This window comes from Euprymna scolopes, chromosome 45 (assembly GCF_053919585.1).
Source record: "Euprymna scolopes isolate OS-2025 chromosome 45, ASM5391958v1, whole genome shotgun sequence".
NCBI classification, from domain to species: Eukaryota; Metazoa; Mollusca; class Cephalopoda; order Sepiida; family Sepiolidae; genus Euprymna; species Euprymna scolopes.
Genome location: NC_136526.1, coordinates 34,967,997 through 34,985,472, shown reverse-complemented (window position 1 = coordinate 34,985,472; position 17,476 = coordinate 34,967,997). Strand labels below are relative to the sequence as shown.

Below are 17,476 nucleotides of genomic sequence, written 5' to 3'. Positions count from 1 at the left end.
CTCTACTTCGGTTTTCGATGAATATTTCCAGATATTTTTCATTGCTGACAGTAAAACATATTTTCTTGGTGCTGATTATTTATCCCATTTCCAACTTTCCATTGACCTGAGAAACCGTCGGCGAAACATTGCCTACATCCTAATCGCAAGTTCGTCACAGGAAGAACACTTGACCCACGTTACAGTCTTCCAACATTTTCAATCCTATGGACTAAAAGTAAATGTTGCAAAATATGAATTCAGTGTCAATTCCCTAGATCTTCTCGGACAACCAATTAACAAATCTCGACTTACGCCCTTTTCAAAAGTGCAAGAAATCCAGGATTTTCCTGTACTTACTTCCTTGTGCCAATTACGTTGTTATGTCAGACTTGTGAACTATTACTTCCATTTCATACATAACTGCTCGCATCATCTGTCCAAGCTCACGGATTAACTCCACACGTGTCTCTCACATGAAGCACCCTCAACCTTTCACAAATTACAAAAGCCATACCTTTAAACTCAAAATTTATTCAGTTATAACAGCAAAGAAAAGTTACTGGTCCTAGTATAGTCCATTGCAAAACGGTGGTCCAGTTTTGCCTTTCAAATAGAGAGCCGGTAGTTTAACTCCTTATAGTGGAATGGTAGTTCATATTTCCTTTCAAAGGTGTAGAAAAATGTGTAAGGAAAGTCCTTTAAAAAAAATTACTGCGCCCTCTGTAGATGTATAAGGAAAAATTCAAGATGGCGCCCGACTCTCTCTTTAACACGATACGTTCAGGAAAAGATGTTATAAATGTTGCAGCAATTCAATAACCAGTATACACCGGTTCTGCACGGAATCCAACTAGCAAGGTGCCTAGACGGACGCGAACGGTTACTCAGACCGGACCCAACAACGGTAACATATCCTCACACGGCACGAGAAGCAACAGCAACACGATTCCCCGACCAACTCAATCGTCGCTCTCCCAACGTCTTTTTCATCACCCGCTTTTATGGTCGTTGCATATTGCCAGAATTCATGTGACTTTGTGAGATATCATCCTTTACAAAAGACGGCAGCCACCATCTTGATCTTTCTTTATCTATTTTCGGTCGGTGACGCCGAGCTGGTCTCGAGGGAAGTCTTTCCTTTTCGTCCGTCTCTCTTACGCACTCACACAACACGCAAACATGCGGGCGCTTATCTCCTGAATGCACATTACAAAAGGATCTATGGTAATTCCTGTACCTGCGCAGATGTTTTATATCATGTGTGTGAAATATATAATTAAACTGTTTTCTGTGAATCGCATCCAAATAAGAGATACTAATTTAAAACTCAAAACCATTATTTAATTATAATGTTTACCTCTCTCCTATCATGATATAAATTAGTCAGGTAACTTGATAAATTTAATTGCAACAGAGAAATCCACAGGATTTTAGTTTCTATCACACATGCTTTCGTATAATATTCAAAATTTGTAAAAAAATTTATATTAAACAGGAATCTTTGTCTCATTATTTGCAACATATTGGATTTCTTTGAATCAGGCATGCACTGGTTTCGATAAATAAATCGGTACAAGGTTAACATTTTCCTTGTCTTTGTGTCAAGCCAATTTATATCTTTCTGAGACCAGTCAATAATGCCATAACTATATGTTCGCATGGCAAGTTGGAAATATTCTTGGCTTAGCTTCTCTCTCATCTGGGCATACTTGATGGATGCATTTTCATCAATGCCAAGGTATGTGTATGTTTCCTGTTCATCCAGTTCTCTGATTTCACTACTTTTTATGTATGTTTTCAGTAGATATTCTCTTGCCAGATTTCAGAGTACATTAGCATACTTATCTTACTCAAGTTTCATTTTGATGTCATTGGAAAAAAATGTGAACAACTTTTAATAGATGACACAAGTCCTTATCCGAGCTAGCATACAGCTTAAGCTCAACCATAAAAATGGTTTATTATCTTGGGAGATTCCTTTTGGCGGCTGTAGCTAAGATTATAAGCATCTTGGCAGTCCTTTAGCAGCTTACTGAGGATCAATTGCTAAGCAAAATAGTACAGGAGATAAAGTGTCTCCTTGGAAGATTCCTTTTTTTATTTTTATATTTGGAATGGGTATCCTTCCCCCGTTATGGTTTAATGCATCTGCTATAATTTCTCTTATAGTCGGGTGGATTTTATATAATTTAAGGCACTTTAGTATCCACGAATGGGGTACACTATCGAATCATTTTTGATAATCTATGCATGCCATATTTAGATTCCTTTTTCTTTTCCTGCAATCGTCCAAAATGGTCTTATTGATGAGCAATTGATCTTTGGTGCCCTGACAGTTTTCCTGCATCCTGTTTGTTCTTCCTTAAGATAATCTCCGGATGTGAAAAGATGTTCATAAATGCTGTCAGCTATCAATCCAGTGAATAGCTTGTAAGTTGTGGTCAAGCAGCATATTGGGCGATATTTGCTGGGTGTTTTACTTTCCGTGCTCTTCAGTATTAAGCTTGTATCGCATTTTAATAGCCATGATGGTGTCACTTCATAAGCTTTCAAAATTCTGGTGAAGCATTTGCTATAATGATCGTGTAGTGCTGTCAGCTGTTTTAACCAGAAGTTGGATATATTGTCAATGCCATTTTTTTTGTGGTTTGAAAGTCGTGCCAACTTTCATCTAATTTTGTCTGGTGTTATTTCTGGCTCTGACATTTCTCTTTTATTTTTGTTTGCATTGATAATATCCCCAATCCACTGGGCGTCTTGGTTATGCACTTCCTCTTTTTCAAATAAGGGTCTCCAGTAATCGTCTAATTCCTGTTTACATGGGGGATCTTGGATTTTAATTTCTTCCCTTATTAGATTTCTGTAGAATTTCTGGTATTATTTGTAAAAAGTTTATTCTATGTCTTTGAGTTAATCTTTGCCATACAATGCTTAATCCTTTGGGCAATGGCTGGTATTTTGTCTTCCAGTTCCTTCATTATGTTTCCTATATTTTTACAATTTGTTTGAAATTTGGAACAGAATTTTTTGACAGTGTTTTTGAGCCTACCTTCCTCTGTGGGATTCTTCATGAACTGTTTTAATTGGCTTGCTTCCTTTCTACAGGTGTTTATTTGTTTTAGCAGCTTGACTTTCCATTGTAGTGTTGCTTTGGTTACATAAGTTTTTTGTTTGTATTTTGGTGTTTATTGGGAGGAAGTATTTTGTTGCTCATGTATAGTCTAGTTGTATATGTGTTATATTATTTAGCTGCCTAAGGTCTTATGAGTGCAATATATACTTTTATGGTTAAGGGCTGAAAGAAACTTGAGGCTTGTATTTTAGGTAACCTTGACCTTTCTTCCATCCTCATATTGGTTACTCTATCTCTATCGTGTTGCAGAGTTCATCTTCTACTTCCAACTGGTCATTCTTAGGTTCTGGAAGCAAAACAAATGATGGAATTTTTCTTGGTGAGGAAGTTATTTCACACGTTGACGGAGATGAAACTGTGCCATAGGTGGAGAGGATTCTGTAGGTGTTTTTGTTATGGAGTTATGCACCTCTATTGGAGTTTTCGTTGTAAGGGTTATCTTTTGAGTAGTTACCGACAAATGTTACACTGATCTATGGTGGTGATGTTGCGAGCTCACATTTGCAGTGTCATTAACTTTGGTGGGATACAAAATAGGTTTCTCTAGTGGATTAACCTTTGGGCTTTTACTTCCTTTCTCATGTATTTTAGTTCTTCCTCACTGAACACTCGTCCTTTTAAAATATTATATTTTTGAGAGGATATATTACTAAGTGGGATATTCTTCCTCCATGGCCAGAAATAGCAGCAGATTTCTGTTCTTTGTTTTTGCTTTACATATTTGCTTCTAGCATATTCCATGGCCCAAATTAAAGTCCACTTTTCGTCCTTACTCCATCTGGCTTTTAGTCTTTTCTCAGTCTCCTCTTACTGAATAAGAACCCAATCATGCTTAGCATCTTTTAGGGCTTTACTTTTTATGTCAATTTCGTCTTCTTCTGTGATATATCTTGATTTACGATATAAGGGATCATAGTTTAGCAACTGTTGTCTGTTTTTTTTCTTCAGGAAGGTTTGAATTCTTGATTTTCTCTTTTAGGACCTTATTTGACGATTTGCTCCATTTTTTAAGCTTTGAATAATGATAGCAATATAAAAGGACCTTCTTTTGTGCAACAGGGTTGGGTTTTTAGGCCTCTTCTGTTTCCTTTTTTTGTTGGTTCACATGGTTTGGGGCCAGGATCAAATTTACGATCTGTTGGCTGATCCAAGTGGACCTTTGTCATGGTAGTACCATTATCTGAGGTAAGAGGGTTTACACCTTCAAATACTCTTTCTTGTCAGCGTGTGAACGAGTTAAGGGCTCCTTTTTATCCTGGGCGATAGTCAGCCAGTAATGATTATTTTTGGTATTCATTTTCATTTCATAATTCCTCATTGTCAACGGCTTCTGACTTAATATTCAAAGCTGTCCTCTATAAATAGAGGGTTTTCCCCAATCCACAACCTGGGGAAACTCTGTATTGCTCGAGGATACAGCGCAACAATGAAGATATAGGGCAACAGCGTATGTGCTTGCATGTGCTGCAACAAATGTTGTTTCTGTTTAAAAGAAGAGCCACATGCTTCACAAGATTATGGTTTCTCTCTTTTTTTAATTTTTTTTTTATTTTTCTTCCTTTGAAGATTGTAATGCCGGGTATGGGGCAGCCAAACCAGCTGCCAACATTGCCTCGCTTTTTTATTGAAACCATCCGAGAGCTCTTTTTAGTATCCTCGCTGTTCCCTTAAGTGCAATTGTCTGAATCTCTTTTGCACTTGGTTCACCAGGAATATTAGTTAGGTAGGACTTCAGGTTCTTCTTCATAAGTCCTGTGGCACCTCTCCAGTATGCGTTTGCATGTGTTGCAACATACTTTTTTTCCATGTAAAAGAAGAGCCACAGACTTCACAAGAATATGGTTTCTCCCCAGTATGTGTTCGCATGTGCTCCAACATACTTTGTTTCTGTTTAAAAGTAGAGCCACACACTTCACAAGAATATGGTTTCTCTCCAGTATGTGTTCGCATGTGTCCCACGACATGTTGTTTCTGTTTAAAAGAAGTTCCACATACTTCACATAGATATGGCTTTTCACCAGTATGTGTTTGCATGTGTCGCAACATATTTTGCTTCTGTTTAAAAGAAGAGCCACATACTTCACAAGCATATGGCTTTTCACCAGTATGTGTTCGCATATGTTTTAACAGACTTTGTTTCTGTGTAAAAGAAAAGCCACATACTTCACAAGAATATGGTTTCTCTCCAGCATGTGTTCGCATGTGATGCAACATACTTTGTTTCCATGTAAAAGAAGAACCACACACTTCACAAGAATATGGTTTCTCCCCAGTATGTGTTCGCATGTGTTTTAACATATGTTGTTTTTGTTTAAAAGAAGAGTCACATACTTCACAAGCATATGGCTTTTCACCGGTATGTGTTCGCATATGTTGCAGCACACTTTGTTTCTGTGTAAAAGAAAAGCCACATACTTCACAAGAATATGGTTTCTCTCCAGTATGTATTCGCATGTGTTGCAACATACTTTGTTTCCATTTAAAAGAAGAGTCACATACTTCACAAGTATATGGTTTCTCTCCAGTATGTATTCGCATGTGTTTTAACATACTTTGTTTTGCTGTAAATGAAGAGCCACATATATCACAGGAATATGGTTTCTCTCCCGTATGTGTTTGCATGTGTTGCAACATGTTTTATTTCCATGTAAAGGGAGAGCCACATACTTTACAAGAATATAATTTCTCTCCAGTATATGTCAGCATATGTTGCAACATACTTTGTTTTTCTGTAAAAGAGCCACATACTACACAAGAATATGGTTACTCTCAAATATGTTTTTGCATGTGTTACATGTTTTGTTTCAATATAAAAGAAGAGTCACATATGTCACAAGAATATGGTTTCTCTCCAGTAAGTGTTCGCCTGTGTTGCAATATACTTTGTTGTAAAATAAGAGTGATATTCTTTCCAGGAATGTAGTTTATTTTCTGCATGCATATGTCGCAGTATATTTTGTTTCTGTTTACAAGTAGAGGCACCTCTTTCATAAGAATATGGTTTCTCTCAGGATTTTTTTTACATAGGCAGACCCACTTATCAAGGCCCAGAGAGCACTCGAGGATAAGGGTTAAAAGTGTAGAGTAGTTAATTGGACAATATAGTAATCGTTAGTAATGGAAATTCGATAAATTTGTTAACAAGTGAAATAGCTCATCAAGAACTTGTTTACATTTGACTTGAAGACAACCATATTGTAGTCAGCTGGAAAGCAGGAAAATGGAAGACAATTCCACAGGCGTGCAGTTCTAAGAAAGAATCTTTGTTCATGGAATCTACGTTTAGGATTAGGCACAGATAAAGAGTGGGGGGAATTTGATAGTGATTTCAGCTAGATGAGTGTTTCTTGTGAAAGTTTGGCGAGGGAGTACCATAGATTGAAGCTCAGTCGAACACTTTCCATGACAATAACGAATAATGAAGATTTTATTTCATTGTAAATAACTACATACTTCAAAACAATATCATTCTTTTTAGTTTGTGTTCGCACAGCACAATTTGAATCCTTTCAAGTTTCAGTTTTAAAATGGAATGTTTTAAATTATTTAGTACGATTTGATTCCCTGTAGTTTACATGATGAATGGATTATAAATCAGACAAAGATTTTCATAATATATTTTTCTAATATATTTCCATCAGTTCAGTCACCAAGAGAACGTAGATCCATTTAAATCCAATGATAGTATTTTTTCTCAAGAATGAATGAATGATATCCTGAAAAATTGAAAAAAAAATAAACAGATGAATTCAAGGAAGATATTTCATTTTGCAAAATTAAAACAATTGAAACATATTTTTAAAGAGGCGTAATATGTTATAATAAATACATGTTTGTATATAGTATTTTAAAAGCATAAGACAATTATAAGATAATAGTTTTCATTTAATTACTCCATTTCTTTATTAAAATATCTTTTTTTTTAAAGACGAATTCAGTAATCTAATGAGGCTCGTTGTCTTATTTATAGTTGAAGGAAAACTTAAACGCAATTAAGATTGAGAGAAGTCTTAAAGGCAGGAAGACTTTAATGCAATGAGGGTTGACAGAGCACTTGCCATGAAAATACCGATAAAGCAGAGACAAACTCGCAACATCTCTTCTGTGAGAAAGGGGTTGCAGAGAAGAGAAAAGGACATCCCCTACGAGGCTACAAAGTCTATTTTGAACTCTATCAAAGCAGGATAAGTCCTTTCTAGCAGCTCCTGCCCAGATGTGGCAACAGTACTCCATCCTTGGACGTACCTGGCTCTTATATAGATAGAGAATTGCATCAGCGGTGAGATATCTCATGGATCGATAGAAAGATCCTACCATTTTTCCAACTGCCTTGGCAACGAATTTAATGTATGTGTTCCATTTCAGATCAGGAGTAAATGTCAAGCCCAGAATTGATTTAAAATTTGATCATATGAATAAATTTGTAAGTTCATTAAATATATACATGTGAATGCTTGTCTTCTACTGGATTTAATTATTAAGATATCAAATACATATTTAATTAACAAGAAAATGTTTTGTTTAAGATACCATCATAAAGTTTGATTTGATAAAAGAAATCCATTTCTATTGTTCACAAATACAAAACAATTTACATAAAAACATTAGAATCACAAAATATATTTTGTAATATATTTCCACATTTTAATTCACCAAGAGAATGCATATATATTTAGATCCAATGATACTTGTTTTTCTCAAGAATGAATCAATGATATCCTGAAAAAATAAAAATAATTAAAATATAAATTTCAGGAAAAGATATGATTTTATTCTGCAAAATTAAAACCATTGAAAAATATTTTAAAGACGCATAGTATGTTATAATAAAACTGTCATCTAAACTTCAGCCCCTGTCCCACAGACGTAATGTTGCATACCTCTGCCTGTTTTACAAGTATTTTAATGTTGGATGGTCTGACGAACTACAAACCCTTGTACCCCCCTCGACAAAAATACCCCCGACAAATCCGACAAGCAGCGAAGTCCCACTCTACGCAGTTGAGATCCCTAGATGTAAGAAAGCCTTTTACTCTGATAGCTTCTTCCCCAGAACTGCAAGATTTTGGAATTCTCTCCTGGTCTCCTACTTCCGCCAACTGTACTGACATGCAGACGTTCAAGTGTAATGTGAACAGACATCTTTCTGCTAAACTCCCTACAAGTACCCCCGCAACTTAGGTCCCTGATAGTAGCCCCCTACATCAAAGTGGCAACGTGCATTGTTTGGGGTTAAAATGTAATTTTAAAAAAATTGAAAAATATTTTAAAGAGGTGTAATATGCTATAATGAATACATGTTTGTATATAGTATTTTAAAAGCATAAGACAATTATAAGATGATTTCATTTAATTACTCACTTTATTTATTAAAATGTTTTGTGTAAAGAAAAATAACGATAAAAACGTATTTTATTTCAACATTTAAAAATGGGCCTTTTAACATTGTTAAAACTTTTAATGTTAACAACTTAAAAAAGCGATAGGTCCTTCCCACGAGGTGAATCAGATTATAGCTGCATCAAATTAGTTTCATTTGGTTTCTTTAAAACGTTACAATTATTTTCACATGCACATGCACGTGTGCATGTGTGGAGCCATACTAAATAGCTGTGACATGACGAATCACCTTAGATAATTAAATTTGCTACTTGTGTATTAAGAAACAGTTTTCAACTAAAAATCATTTCTCTTCATAAATAGCATAACGTTCTCTTGTACTTAGAATGGTATTCTATCAAAATTTGTCATATAAAAAAATACAGTACAATATAAAAGCGAGATTTCACTCAAAGAAAATGGAGAAATAGAAGCGATAACTCACATGTACACTAAAAGACTACCTGAATAAATTCCGTAAAAGTCAAGACAAACAAGAGATTCGTTTTCTTATTTATGGTTGAAGAAAGACTTAAACGCAATTAAGATTGAACGAAGACTAAAAGGCAGAAAGACTTGTCTGCAATGAGGGTTAAAAGCAATTACGGTTGTTGAAAAATGTGAACACCCAAAGTTAGAAAAAGTTTCCTTTTCGAATATTACAAACAATCTCAGTAGCATAGTCATAGTTTTAATTTAAAAATAATGCAAGAGAATTATAGTGCTGATGCCTGCCAATCCTAAATTTGATGTATTGAGAGAGTGCAGTTTATGCATCAGCATTGTCTAATAAATAGATATGACTGCCTGATACACATGCATATAAAGGTGGTGCATTTATGGTCTGCTAGTAGTTAAGCGAGGAAAATCGTTTTCTTATTTATGGTTGAAGAAAGACAAACACAATTAAGATTGAACGAAGACTAAAAGGCAGGAAGGCTTGAATGCACTGAGGGTTGATGGAAAATGTAAAAGCAATTACGGCTGTTGAATGATGCAAAGAGACCAAGGTTAGAAAGAGTTTCCCTTTTTTTTTTTTTTTTTTTTTTACACAGTGATCACCACTTATCAAGCCCCGGAAGCCACTCAGGGATAAGGGTTATTGCAAGTACATTACGTTAGTGTGGAGATTTGATGGAGTGTTTACTTAAGGGGGCGGTTCATTAGGAATTTGTTAACATTAGACTTGAAGACATCCAAGTTGTAGTCCGGAGGGAAGCAGGCAGACGGAACAGAGTTCCACAGGCGTGCAGTTCTAAGAAAGAAGCTTTGTTCATGGAATCCGCGTTTTGATTTAGGCACAGATTAAGAGTGGGGGAAATTTTTCACAGTGGATTCAGCTAGACGGGTGTTTTTCGTGAAAGATTGGTGAGGGGGGACCAGGGATTGGAGTTCAGACGAGCACCTGCCATGAAAATAACGATAAAACAAGGATAGGCTCGCAACGTCTCTTCTGTGAGAGATGGGTTGCAGGGTAGAGAAAAGGGCATCCCCCACTAAGCCACGAAGTCTATTTTGTACTCTGTCAAGGCATGATAGGCTGTTTTTGGCAGCTCCTGCCCAGATATGGCAACAGTATTCCATCCTTGGACGTACTTGGCTTTTATATAGATAGAGAATATCATCAGTAGTGAGATATCTTCTGGAGCGGTAGAAGGATCCCACCATCTTTCCAGCGACCTTGGCAACAGACTTGATGTACGTGTTCCATTTCATATCTGATTTACCTCTGCACTCCATGTTTAAAAAGGAAGTGTCCTCTATAGTATCAGATCTGACCGAATGGTGAATTGTAGGCATTGACCAATTCATACCATCTAAAAAATTCCAACAAAAACCTAAAAGCCAGCCATGGTTCTCCCCAGAATGTGCTGCTGCTATCGCGCACAGAAATCACTTTTTCCATAGCTACCAACGTAATAGATGCACTGAGACTAAAGCTGCTTTCAGGACTGCCAGCAACCACTGTAAAAGAGTAATAAAAAATGCAAGAGAGCTATATGCCCAGTCTGTTAAATCCAAGGTAGCTGATCAGCGGCTTGGTTCTCACCAGTTTTGGCAAATAACAAATAGGATCCTGAACAGAAGTGTGCGTTCTATCCCAACCATTATCAATGGACCAGAGGTCATCTCGTCAGCGTCAGACAAGGCCAAACTATTTGCAAAGAACTTTGCAGCTAATTCTACCCTATGCGACGAAGGCCATCAACTCCCCATATTTCCTCCTATAACACAGACCAAGCTAGGTAACATACAAATATCCGTGCACGAGGTCGCCAAGCTAATAAAAAACCTAGATTCCAGTAAAGCAACTGGCCCTGATGGCATCCCAATTATAGTGTTAAAAAAGCTTCAACCAGAACTTGCTCCCATACTTACGAAACTATTTAAGCGCTGCCTTAAGGAGAAGTGCTTTCCGACCCCCTGGAAGACCTCACCAGTTTGCCCTGTATTTAAGAATTCAGGTGATAAGTCATCTCCCTCTCAGTACAGACCAATAAGTCTCCTCTGTGTTATGAGTAAGTTGCTGGAATCAATATTAAATAGAGAAATAGTCAACCACCTCAGCAGGAATAACCTTCTTAGTGACACACAATATGGTTTCCGCTCTGCAAGATCTACCGCAGATGTGCTGACGGTTATATCCCACAGGATTAGTTAATCTCTTGACAAAGGCTTCCTTTCTAGGGAAATTGCTATTGACATATCAAAGGCCTTTGACAAGGTATGGCATAAGGGTCTACTTCACAAGATTTCCAGCTACGGTATAACTGGAAATGTTTTCTCAATCATTAAATCATTTCTTACAAATATTACAATCAATCTCAGTGGCATGGTCATAGTTTAAATTTTAAAATAATACAATGGTTTGCTAGAAGTAAAGTGAGGAAAATGGGATGTTTTACTTCTATAAAAAAACAGTATTCACAACATGTACACATGTCATTCACTGGAATGAAAAAAATCAAATCTTGCAGATGTATTCTTTGGCTATCTGAATGCTTCCAAAAAGTTAATAGAATGGAAATCGATGCAATGAAAATTCCTACAGGAAAGTCAAATTTTCTGATGAGGTCAGTTTCTATAAAAAATATCTTTAGTCACAAGTATATGTGCCATTTACAGGAATGACGGTAGCAGATATTTCATATGTATTCTTTTAGTTTAGTAAATGTGTCTAGAAAAAGTTGAAACTCTCTTTTGAACGAATATTACAAACAATCTCAGTGGCATAGTTTAAATTTTAAAATAATAATGCAAGAGAATATAACTACTAAATTTGATGGATTAATAAAGTGAAGTTAATGTATCAGCAGTGTCTGATTAATAGATTTGACTGCCTGATACCCATGCATATAACGGGTGGTGCATTCATAGTCTGCTAGTAGTTAAGTGAGGAAAATGGGATGTTTTACTGCTATAAAATGAAACATTATTCACAACATGTATACATGCCATTTGCTCGAATGAAAAGAATCATTTCTTGCAGATGTATTCTCTTGCAATGTGAATGTGTCTCCAAAAACTTACTCTTGGTGGTGAAAAGCAGAGATCCTGGGCTCACTCTCAGTGTCATAGTTTTAATTTAAAAATAATGCAAGAGAATTACAGTGCTGACGCCTGCCAATCCACTTATTTCCACGTGCGGTACCCACATGAACTTTATCTATCATTCTACAGGACTCGTCGATACAACTCATACTTACGCACGCCAACACATGAGTATACTGAAGACTTTGTCCTTTCTTTCTCTTTTACCCCATGCTGCCTTCACCAAAGATAGGGGGTCACATATGGGAAAACTTGGTCCAGGAAAGGCAAAGTGATTGAACCTTGCTCTCAACCAAGGTCATACTTGGTACTGATGGATAATGGCAGAACTATACACCAAAACTGCCAAGATCTTCTGCTAGTACCTCATTCAAAGGTACCAACAGCACAACCATACCCTGACACAATATTTGGTTTACCCAAGCAAGCTCATCAACCAAGATCAGAAGCACCAAACCCGGCAACTCCAGAGTTAGGAGTTCGATCAAGGTCAGGATGACCAATACATCAACCCAGATGCAAGATTATATATGTTTAGTGAACTTGCATCATTTCAATAGCAAAAGACCTTGGGAGGGGGGATGTTATATATGTATGTATATGCATACGAAACACATTTACTGCGGGTTGACAGTTTAGGACACTTTCAGTAGCTGGGGCTTCTGGTAAGATGGCTTACTGGAAATAAAAGTTGTTTTAAACTACTTGGAGTCAATCTCTTTCCTCATATGTCTTCCACAGGACATCCTGATCTCTACTAACCCATACTGATATTAAATAAGTATCTGCACGGTAAGACAAACTTATTTTATTGTCACACTCACAAATAGAAAAACTTTGCTTATATAAATCACATATATAATGATGTATGTATACAACAGCTATAAACACGTGCGTGCACGAACACTGAACTATTCTCTTCTTCAACCAGCCGGCATGTTATTAATTCTATCTTTAAACATATTGAACACTTTTCTCTCTCTTTCAGTGAACTCTTTTACTAATACGTTTCTCTCTTCCACCAAAGCTACTAACAAAGATAACAAATAAAGTTTTTTATTAAATGTTAAAATGAGACTTCCTTTCGTTATCTTCATTATTAACTAAAATTTCAATTGCGATAATCCATGTCCTCAATGTAAAAAATATATGCAAAATATTAGAGGAAAAAAATCAAAGAATATGTCGTGTTAAATCTCAAGTTTGTTTAGTAAAACATTGTTTATTCATGTAATTCTACATTTATATATTGCAATCATAAAAATTATTTATTATTTCATTTCAAAAATTGAAGAACTACTACTTGAAGCAAAAAATATTAAATCATAATGTTTCTATAATATTAAATGAATGTTGTTTTTTTTTTAAATCAATTTTCGTTATTACATATCTCCAGACCTACCAACTAGTTTTTATTACATTTTATTAAAGTTCTTAGAGTTTCATGTTATTATTTAAAACAATCCCACAAAATGTAATTATTTCTGAGTAGAATTATCATATTTATTTTGCTGTCAAAATTAAATAAACATATGCAATTTTAATAATTAAAGAAATAAACACCAAAATCTTACAAATTCGAATAATTACCTGTTATTTAAAAATTATTTCCCATTATAGCAGTCTGTTATTTAAAATATGCAGTTCATATTTTCTGGAATTCATATTTTCTGGAACAACTCTGCAAAAAACAAATTTATTAATTTTAGTTTTCTATAACAACAGACGTGACCAGTTCTGATTTCTCATTGTCAGAAATTTGTTCATTAAATTCTAATTTTCTTTATATTTTTTTAACCATAACAAATAAAATCTCATGTTTTTTTCATTATAATTTAAATAAAAAATCGTGCAATAAATTATATCTTTGGAAAACAATATTTTTTCTGCTATTATATATCTACTACATACGTTCATTTTCAAAATAGTTCAAGAAGAATGACGCCATGATCGATTTGTAAATTCTAAAAATATATTTTTCAATCATAATAAACGACAAATGAATTCAATAACACTTAAAATTCTGTGAATAATGAAAAATACTAATTGCTTTTAAACAAATGTCAAATACTAATATTAAATTTTTAAATAAAATATTTTTAATAAACTTTCAGTTTTATTAAACAGATAAACTTTTGGAACTAAATATTTCTTGTACTGTAACATTATACACTATAAGTTCCTGACATAGAGATAGCACCACTAATAATAATAATAATAATAATATAATATATTATATATATATATATATATATATATAGTAATTTATAAAATATATATGGCGATTAAGCTACACTGAATATTCTGCGTTTCATCCACTATAGGATTCGTCAGGCTTATGCGCGAATTTTGTGGTTGCTTCTTGTTTTTATATATGTTGAGGATTTCTAGTTAGCCAATCAGCTTTCTAGTATCCACCGCGCCCCTTCCTATCAACCAATGGGCATGCATTTTATCGAACAAAGGATCTGTTTTAGAACTACGTTAGTGGTTTAAGGTAGACGTTTTCCTTCCTTTTATTTTTATATATATATAAATATACCTATGTGTACATACATATATACATATATATATATAATTAATTTTGGTTTTCTATAATAAGATTATATATATAGATGTATATATATATATATATATATATATATATAGATGTATATATATATATATATTATATATATATAGATGTATATATATATATATTTTATATATATATATATATATATATAGATGTATATATATATATTATATATATATATAATTATACATTTATATTATCTTATAAAAACAAAATTAATATAATATATATATATATTAAAATTATACATCTATATATATATATATATATATATATATATATAACAAAGGGCGTACAATAAGTAATGCCCCTAACCCACTTCCCATAGCAGTGAAGCTACGAAACTTGGCAGAGTTATTGGTCTTTCTCTACATAGGAACCACCCAGAGTTATACATTTATACCATCGTTTGATGCAGCTTTGCAGACCGTTTTTGTAGAACACCCCAGGTTGGTCCTCCAACCATGATGTGACTTCAGAAATCAAGGCTGCATCATTTGGGAACCGTTTTCCTTTCAAAAACAACTTCATGGCTGGGAAGAGATGAAAGTCAGAGGGTTCAAGGTTGGGAGAGTAGAGAGAATGGGGAGGGGGTTCATAACCACACACCCGTGCTACTGATCTGGTGACATGCGAGTTGTGGACCGAAGCGTTGTCCTGCAGGAGGAGAGTACCTTTGCTGATCTTTCCAGCCTCTTGATTTTGATAGCTTCCCTTAATTTCCTCAAAAGCTAAGCATAATAGGCTCCTGTAATTGTGGTACCCTTTGCCATGAAATCTGTCATCACTACTCCGTCCTTGTCCCAGAAGACTGTGAGCATGACCTTGCCAGCGGAGGGCCGCACCCTTGCCTTCTTTGGAGGTGGTGAGTCCAAGTGCTTCCACTGCATTGACTGGGCTTTGGTCTCTGAATCAAAGTGATGGACCCAGGTTTCATCCTGTGTAATTAGTCTTTTAAAAAACTTTGACTCATTTTCTTGGCACATCTCCAAATTCATCCTCGAGCCCTCGACACATTCTTGCTTCTGGAATGGTGTGAGCAACCTGAGAATCCATCTGGCAGACACCTTATGCATATGCAAATGGTCATGAATGATACTTGCCACAGACCCTGTACTAATCTTGACATCTTGGGCAACCTCAACTTGACGGACAGATGCCTCATCAATGGCAGAAGGGGGGGGGGCGACCAACGTCTAGTGGAGTGACTATGTCACCAATGTTGAGGTCATCAAGCGGGCGGAAATCACCAGCATCGAGGCCATTCTGCTGAAGTCACAGCTATGCTGGGTCGGGCACGTCTTCAGAATGGAGGATCATCACCTGCCCAAGATAGTCCTATATGGCGAACTCTCTAATGGCCATCGTGACAGAGGGGCATCAAAGAAAAAAGATATAAAGACTCTCTGAAAAAGTCCCTCGGTGACTGCCACATTGACCACCTCCCGTGGTCTACTCTCGCTGCTGACCGTGTTACCTGGCGACGTACTGTCCACCAGGCTGTCGCCTCCTTTGAGATCTCCTGCACAGAGAATCTGAGGGAGAAGCGCTGCGGGAAAAAGATTCGGGAAACCTCAGCAGCAACACCTAACGTGACTTTTGACTGCTGCCGCTGTGGCCGAACTTGCTTGTCCCGCATCATGCTCGTCAGCCACAAGCGTGCCTGCAGTTGAGGTGGAAAACCTCCTTCATAGCATCTTTGTTTGCAAAATACTGCCAAGAAGATATAATTATACATCAATATATATATATATATATATATATATATATATATATATATATAATTTATTATAGAAAACAAAAATTCCATGGACCATGGTTCCATGCATGAGCGTGAAAAAGGCCAAATTTGGCCTCAAAAAAGCCAACCGGCAAGCCTTAGAAAGGCCAAAATTTCCAAACAAAATGGCGGTCTCGATTGTTGTATATTTTGTCTAATAGAAATGTTGAAAAAAATAATAAAAATTAAATTTTTTCGGGTTTTATTTCAGCCATAGGGTCTAATAATGTGTTTTATATAAAAATAAATAATTTTTATAAATTTTTGTCTGTCAAATAATTCACGCCACTGAAATACACATTTGCCTCTAATTCTTTGAATTGTTTATTTTTATTTTTTTAAATTCTAATTCTTAAATGTTGTCTATAGTAATAAATAATATATTCAAAAGGTTAATTTTTTGCCACGACACTGGTCACAAGGTACGACGTAATACACCTTTACCCCGAACTCAGAGGCTGGATCTTCAGATATGTCACATTGTTCTTATGGGCGTCGAAAATTCCGTTTTTATTAAGTTTCGCTATTAATCAACCGAATTTGCCTAAAATCTTCAAAAAGATTAAATTCATTTTTAATTATATGTTTTAAAGAGTTAAATTTATCTAATTTAAATTACCGACATTTTCCTTTTTTGAAAATTAATAAAAACATATTTGGATTTGTTTTACTATACACATAGATTCGAAAAAGTTGTCAAAAAACAAATATAGAACAAATAAATGTTATCAAAGGCAAGATAAGTTACTTTTCTACCTAACTGGATATGTTTTAGTGTTTATATTCAATGTAACATGTTTATTCAGCTCAAAAAAAATACAGTGTTTTCCGATGTATTGGAAAATTTAAAAATGGCGGCTGGCTCATTCTCTGCGACGTTAAGTTTGGGAAAATGAGTTATAAATAAAAATACAGTCAAAATACTGTTAAAAACCCGCCGAATACATGTCAGCCTATGTCACGGTAACATATATTGACCGAGTTTCTAACAGTATTTTCTCTGTTTTTTTTTTGTTTATAACTCATTTTCCCAAACTTACCGCCTCAAAGAGAGAGTCAGCCGCCATTTTAAATT

The 17,476-nt window shown here is 35.3% G+C and overlaps 1 protein-coding gene across 1 annotated transcript in view; it reads right to left on the bottom strand.

Moving 5' to 3' along the window:
• Positions 1-493: 493 nt before the first annotated feature.
• LOC145269162 (uncharacterized) overlaps positions 494-17,476 on the bottom strand; it is a 61,513-nt gene continuing 44,530 nt past the window's right edge. The window contains exon 3 of the mRNA XM_080124770.1: positions 494-5,752. Within this exon, the coding sequence (XP_079980896.1) occupies positions 4,859-5,752 (894 nt within the window). The 3' untranslated portion in view covers positions 494-4,858. The remainder of the gene's footprint in view (positions 5,753-17,476) is intronic.